At 46.2% G+C, this 7,387-nt stretch overlaps 2 protein-coding genes across 2 annotated transcripts in view; both read left to right on the top strand.

The window, feature by feature from the left end:
• The window catches only part of LOC107099345 (solute carrier family 12 member 9-like), a 5,168-nt gene extending 4,650 nt beyond the window's left edge, over positions 1–518 (top strand). The window contains exon 2 of the mRNA XM_015397424.1: positions 343–518. Within this exon, the coding sequence (XP_015252910.1) occupies positions 343–518 (176 nt within the window). The remainder of the gene's footprint in view (positions 1–342) is intronic.
• Positions 519–4,182: 3,664 nt separating this feature from the next.
• The window catches only part of LOC107099346 (solute carrier family 12 member 9-like), a 23,618-nt gene continuing 20,413 nt past the window's right edge, over positions 4,183–7,387 (top strand). Inside the window, exons 1-2 of the mRNA XM_015397425.1 lie at positions 4,183–4,299; positions 4,831–4,942. Coding sequence (XP_015252911.1) covers positions 4,224–4,299; positions 4,831–4,942 — 188 coding nt within the window. The 5' untranslated portion in view covers positions 4,183–4,223. The remainder of the gene's footprint in view (positions 4,300–4,830; positions 4,943–7,387) is intronic.

Here is a 7,387-nt window from a genome sequence, read left to right on the forward strand (position 1 = left end):
GATAGAATGAAGCAGAATGATGAAAAAGGGGTCCCTATGTCCTCCAGCAGTCTAAGCCTATAGCAGCAGAACTATAGAGATAGATCAGGATAACCTGAGCCACTCTAACTAGAAGCTAAAGTTTTAAGCCTAGCCTTAAAGTAGACAGGGTGTCTGCCTCGCTGACGGTTTTTACTCTGGAACCTTCTGACCTGTGAGTCCAGTTTGACTTCAGCAGAGCAGGAATGTCATCAGACTGAAGGAACCTGATCTGTTGTTCTGAGTTAAAGCTCAGATTGGGTCCAGCCCCCCCTCCCCCGCCCCAGAGACTGACTGCTGGTTTTTGTGTGTTTTGTTTTCCAGGCTTCGTGGTCGGACACGCTGGATTGTACCAGAGCATTCTGATGTTCCTGGTTGCCTACTTCATCATCTCCATGACGGTGCTGTCGGTGTGCGCCATCTCCACCAACGGAGCGCTGGACGCTGGAGGGGCCTACTGTATCCTGCTCACACGCCGTCATGTGAGCGTCTGCATGTGACAGTCAGTGCAGGGACATTATCGGCCGTCTGGGCGCGGTGCAGACCGCCATGGCAGTCTGCATGTTCCCCACTGATCCCCTGGAAACCAGCCGCAGTCAGTCAGTCAGTCAGTCAGTCAGTCAGTCAGTCAGGCTGGGCTGAGGCTGAAACCAGGATCCTCTGATGCAGGGAGGAGGAGGCAGACATGGAGCAGATCAGTCTGACGTTCTTTATCTCCAGCATGTTGGCAGATTTCCTGCTTTCTGCTTCCTGATGCTTTGGATCAGACTGAAGCTGAGAGCTTCCAGGAGTCGCTCTGTTTACCTTAGTTCTATGTTTTCTCTACGTTAGAATAAAACCAATGGCAGGAAGAACAGAACCCATCTGGTTTCCTTTGGTGAATTACAGCCTGCTTCAGCGTACTTCAGAGTGTTTCAGCGTACTTCAGGGTACTCCAGTGTATTTCAGAGTGTTTCAGCGTACTTCAGGGNCAGGTCACAGTCCTCATCTTAGGCACCATTAGCCCAGCATTCGAAATACACAAAATGATCATCAACCCAGAACCAAAAGTCCAGGGTGCAGGTGTAATGAAGGCCGAGCCATATGAAGGGACTGTTGGCCTTCTCAGCCTCCAGCTCAGCAAAGGCTTGCATCTGTTGATCCAGGATGGAGGCCAGATCTCTGTGGTTATCTCTGCAGTGGTACAGGGCCTCTTCCCTGGTCTTGTTTTCCGTAATTAGTCCAAAAAGTGATTCTTAAACAGAGAAAAGGCCAAACTTGGGTTAAATAAAGTTTGGGAGGCACAAACCTATAAACATTTTGAAACAACATTTTCTTGGAGGGTCCAATAAATTCTGTGATTAATTAAGAAAAGGAAGAAACTAAATCAGTTTTTTTGGAAGCATTTGTGCTCCTCAGTCAAAAAAATGTAACTTTCTCAAACACTTATCTGTCACACTTGTTAGTAGGACACCAGACAGAGATTCTACCCAGAATAAAATACCTCAAACCAATACATTACTAATTCTAAGCCTTTGTATGGTGAGAGTTTATAAACAGGGATCACATACCAATCTTTGTGCCGGTGATGTGTATGTCACAAATAATCATATATTGGTGTTTGTGTATGAAAAGAGTGACATAGCGCCCCAACACTGATGGTTGAAGCTCATAGATATTGAACTGGTCTGTTTGGAAGTTGGTGATGTTTTGAATCCTATATTTAAGAGAAGAAAAACAAACCATGTCACAATTTGGCCGTAAATATTAACTACAATCAGCTAGAAATTGTTAACAATCAATAACTTCATTTGCAGCTCAATTAATGCAGCTGCTATGAAGATACTAATGGAGCAGAAATCTGGAATATTCACAACAGACAGAGACAGAAAAAAGTCGTAGAACGGGTCGCTCTTATAAATGATACACCATGTATCAAGAAATATCTATGTTTAAATAAAGGATTAAACAGATGAAAAACGGTACCTGTGGGATTCACATAAGGATTAGACTGTTTGTAAACTATATCTGACATAACATTCAATCATGAACCATTCAGTGAGACTTTAAGCACCATTGTCAAAAAAAAAAAGCTTCAGACAAATATCTAACCATAAGGTAGATTAGGGGTTTCTAATACCCCATTTACACTACCCTTGAAAAACCGTGCCGAGACCGGTCCAAGCTTAGTAACTGAGATAACTTATCGTGTGTAAATGGAAAGCAAACTGAACTGAACAGAGCATTACACAACTGAACCGAGATAACTGGAGACCAGTTCCAGAGTTGGGCTCGGCTCGGTTTTTCCCTGGCTTGGTTCTCTGATAACAAAAGCGCATGAGCATGAGCAGATCGCATCATCTCCGTCTGGCTGCACATACCGATTCACACTCCATTCCAGTAGTTGGCGGTAATGCCCCTCCGGAAACAGAAGAAGAAGAACAACTTCTTAAACTATAAACAGCAATCGAAATCTTCTCCACGCAACAATTTAAATAATGGCATCTTAAATAATAACACTGAAGTACAGCTCGTTCAGCTCTATATACGGGTCAGCCCAGCTATTGGGGCCAGATAATCTTGTAAGTTTGTTAGTTTAGGTTATTCCAAGGCTCATGTCCCTGTCCCCAGAGGCCAGTGAGTTGAGAGGGTTTTGGTGTTTGTCTCCTGTATCCTGATCGTGTCCTGGCTCTTTCCTGCTCTCTGTTCCATTTTGGCTCAGTGGAGTTGAAGCTAGTTTATCTGGCTCCTATGTGGAGTATAGTCGAAAGTTCTGCAGTTATCCTGGTACCATGTCTTGTCTGCATCTGAGCGTGTCTGCCTGAGTTCGCTGCAGGACTCATGGAACCCTGAACCTGCCTTCACACTCTGTGGATTCTTGGAACCCCGATCTGTCTGTTCTTGTGTGAATCGGAACCCCTGACTGGGCTGACTCCTGGATTCTAGAACTTTTCTGTCTGATCTGTTTTCCCTGACCTGGATTGGATTCCTGCCGGTTGACTGGGGTTGCTGCTCTGGGCAGCTCTGCGCTGCAGCTTATTTGGCAGTCCATCAGCTGGATCCTGCCTTCCTCTTAGAGCAGGGGTGTCAAACTGGTTCCAGAAAGGGCCGGGCTATTGCTTGCTTGGAAAGAAATCCTGCAGCCACATGGCCCTTTCTGGAACCAGTTTGACATCCCTGTCTTAGAGGATGGACTGAACTGGTACAACACGTAAGTTACTCACACTGGTAACCATCTCACATCAGATGATCGTTGTCACTTACCTTTGTTTTTCTCCTCCAGAGGCTCAGTGATTGCGTGGTGCTGGGCCTCCACGCTGCAGCCACTGCGGGCCGTAGATCCAGAGCTCCACGCTTCCTGTTGTTTTTGTCATGATTTTATCTAAAGATCTGACCCACATGCAGAAAACAAAACAGAGAGACCAGGGAAAAGTTTAACAGGTTTTATTGTGAATTGGTAGAGAGGAGCCCAGTGCTGCTCTGAACAATGTCGAACCGGGAATGAAATGTGAAGGGGAAGATTCTGCGGTTAGTTCAGACTCAGTGGGAAATTTGTATCTTTGATTGAAGAAGGGAATACAGGCAATAGGACAGGGTTTAACCAGGTTGAGGTGTTTCCTTGAGGAACTGATGAGCTGACTGCCACTTAGATTTTCTGCGGTACTTGAACAGTTTCTTGTGGAGATGAATCCCCTGCTCAGTGTGAAGCCCAAACAATCCTTGGGGAAAAGTAGATCCAAGCCACCAGTTTGAATCCTCAGCTCAGTTTGATGCACAGAGAATCCTTTGAGGGGGGAGAAGGTCCAAAACATCCAGTTTGCAGGATGACTTCCTGCCAAGAGGCAAATACAAAAACAACAAGATTAAGACTCAGGTGACAAAACTCAGTTTGACACAGCAAAACTCAGCTTGGCTAGAGTACCCAAAACTGGCAAACANAGAATAGAGATAGAATGAAGCAGAATGATGAAAAAGGGGTCCCTATGTCCTCCAGCAGTCTAAGCCTATAGCAGCAGAACTATAGAGATAGAATTAGCAGAATGATGAAAAAGGGGTCCCTATGTCCTCCAGCAGTCTAAGCCTATAGCAGCAGAACTATAGAGATAGATCAGTGTTTCTGGATCAGCAGAGCAGCTTCTAACCACGATGGTCTAACCTGATGATGATGGCGTCATGTTGTCGTCCATTTTGTAGGTGGCTACACTGAGGATTACACCACAGGGAAGATGATGACCTTCGCCACGGTGTTCGCCGTGATGTTCAACGGCTGCACCGGCATCATGGCCGGCTCCAATATGTCAGGTAGGTCCTCACCTGTTAGGGAGTCCAACACCTTTCAGTTTCAGACTTCATTTTCTTCATTAGCCCCTCCCTCCTCCAATCAGAGAATGCAGCTTTAGCCCCGCCCTCCTCCAATCAGCGAGCGCAGCTTTAGCCCCGCCCTCCTCCAATCAGTGAGTGGGATTAAGCATGTAAGAAAATGGATGAATGGGTGTTATGGAAGGAGGCTGTGATTGGACAGACCAGCTCGTTACCATATATTGCTGGTTACCGTCCTCCAGGCTGGAATCAGATTTCCCTGCTGTGGAGTAAAGACGGAATCACACAGACGGTTTGGGAAAACTCTGAGTTGTTGGACTAAATTGAGAAACTTCCCAGCATTCCACTGGTTTCCATTAAGCTTTAGTTCTGCTGCTCAGGTTTTGCTAATCCAACTATAATCCTGTAGATCTGCAGAGCCGGTCGCCATTCCTCTGACCCTCTGTGTCTTCTTCTGCTGTTCATCACCGATGAGGTTCTGATTATTCAGGCTGAGCCTGTTTGCCCCCCCAGGTGACCTGAAGAACCCCAGCTACGCCATCCCCCGCGGCACCATCACCGCCGTCATCTTCACCTTCATCATCTACAACCTGCTGAGCCTCCTGGTGGCCTGCTCCTGCGAACGGTCAGTAAACACCATCCCTCCCTCTGCAGCTGCTGCAGCGCCACCTGGTGTCTGAAGCAGTTTAATCAGTTTTCCCTTTTTAAATAAAGACAGTTGCATTATTCTTAGTAAACACTGTAGTTCATTATTATTGTTATTAATCCACCAGAATCCCATGAATGTTTAGTTTAGATCCCAAACCTCTGCAGGTTTTACTGCGGCGGCTCAGAAACCTCTACGGTTTCCTAAAGACGGTTTAGTTAACGTCGGTTCCACCTTCGGTTCCTGCCGTCTGATCAAGTTTAGAAGTTCTTCTTAAACTGGGAGAACAGCTGACATCCATGGAGGATCAGTTGGCAAAGAAAGGCTGAGCGCATCTGGAAACCAGGCAGCAAAGAAGCAGCCAACCAGGAAATGAATCCAGAATAGTGATTTTAAAGCAGCTGAAATCTATAATGATAATAACTGAACTTTATTGAATCACATTGGAGAAATTCCCTCTCTGCATTTAACCCCTCCCCCTGGGGAGCAGTGGGCCGCCATGGAGCGGCGCCCAGGGAGCAGGTTAAGGGTCAGGCTCAGGGACCCAGAGTGCAGGCAGTGGGGATGGAAGCTGGTAGTAGCGACCTTCTGACAGCAGAGCTCTGCTCTAACCTGTCGGCCATTCCTCCCTCTACGTGTCGGTGAGTCAAAGAACAATAAAATGATTCAGATCAACAATTCATTAAAAGTCAGGATTAATCTATATTTAATCTAAAAAATTTAAGAAGTTTTCCTGCTTGTAAAGCTCTCAGTAGCGAAGCTCCAGCTGCTCGTATTTTCTCTCCTCTCTGACCGCTGAGCGCCGGACTCTCTTATTGATGGAGTCTTAAAGGCGAATGTTGCTGAGGCGCTAAACTGACATGACAGGTGAAAAAAAGCGCATTGGAGATCGATACGGCCATGATTTACCCTGCGGCGGCGGCAGCGGCGGCGGCGGCGGCTCTGTGCTCAGAAGAGCCTCTGCCTCTGCCGGGATGCAGCACCTTCAACTATTTGGATTTTCTTCACATTTTGTCAGATTTAAACTATAAATTTCATCATATTTTCTTTTTTGGGGAGATTTAATGTGATGAAGGCAACGAAGCGCTGCATAACGGTTCAGTTTGTTATGAAGAATAAATGAGTCCTGAAGGGACACAGCTAAACCACAGGAGGCAGCGCTGTGGTTGGTGTGGAGGAGCTGCAGTGATCCACAGCTCAGGTGGAANGAGCCAGCTCCCATGTCAGAGGATGAAGAGAGCACATCCAGTTAGTCACAGTCAGAGAAACAGGACTACACTGGAAAACAGGCCAGATCAAGCTGCTTATAGAAAAAGCAGAGAGAGAATTTATCCCTTTAGTTTATCCTTATAGTTTTTATGAAGCGTACGACGATCTGACCTTAAATAGTTTTTTTTTCCAACACTAAAAGGATAAACGCCCGTTTAGGGAGTTTAAAGTCTATTTTTCGTTTAAATCTCAAGGGATAAACGCCCGTTTAGGGAGTTTAAAGTCTATTTTTCGTTTAAATCTAAAGGGATAAACGTAAATGTGACGTCTTGCGCACGCTGTTGACTATAAGTTCGCTGGTCTGACAGAACAAAGGCGTGAAAAACCATCCGTTCTTCTCCTCTTCCATCACCATGGCAACAGTCTTTAAAGATGAAAGCTGATTTTCTTTCTTCTTGTTTCATTGATTTTAATTTTTTTCGTTTCGTTCTGGTCTTTGTGGATCAGAGAAGGTGGTTCCCTAACTTCACTGCTTTGAAGGTTCATTTCCTGGTCTTCCTGTGACTCAGCAGATATAGAGACTCGTTAGACTGAGGAGGAATAACTGCAGGTCTCCTCCTGCATTTAGTGACCAGATGTGATCGTCCTGCAGGACGATGGTGGAAACGTCCCACCAGAGACTCACTCTTATCCAAACATCTAAGTCTTGCAGCTCCTCACGTGTCGTTTCAGATCCGTCTGTGGTTCCTAGCGCGCATCAGATCCTGCCATCAGGCTATTGGTGGTCTCTGCTGTACGCCACGGGCGTGGCCTTGCTCTGCCTGCTGGTGTGCCTGGTGGGAGCCCACATCTACGCCAAGGCCACCTTCGTCATCTTCCTAGTGGTCATCTTCGTCCTGGTCATGATCTTCATTAGCTTCTTTGTGGTGCATCCAAGAACAATCGTGCTGCCGAGCTCCAGCGCCTTCGGCCCTCAGGTGAACGGGACGGAGCCCAGGTTTCCCACCACCGCTAATTTCACTGGATTCAAGCTGGAAACGCTGCTGGGAAACCTGTACGGTAAGAAGGGCTGGCTTCCATTAATCAGGACATTTCTATTCAGGTTAGTTCTATCCCCCAGTCTTCAACACGTCATCTCAGGTCACTTTATAGATCTAGATCAATCAGATCAAACAGATTAAAGGTTCAAAGTTTTCTATCAAAGGAAAACCAGCT

Source organism: Cyprinodon variegatus, unplaced genomic scaffold (genome assembly GCF_000732505.1).
Source record: "Cyprinodon variegatus isolate N-32 unplaced genomic scaffold, C_variegatus-1.0 Scaffold861, whole genome shotgun sequence".
Lineage (NCBI taxonomy): Eukaryota > Metazoa > Chordata > Actinopteri > Cyprinodontiformes > Cyprinodontidae > Cyprinodon > Cyprinodon variegatus.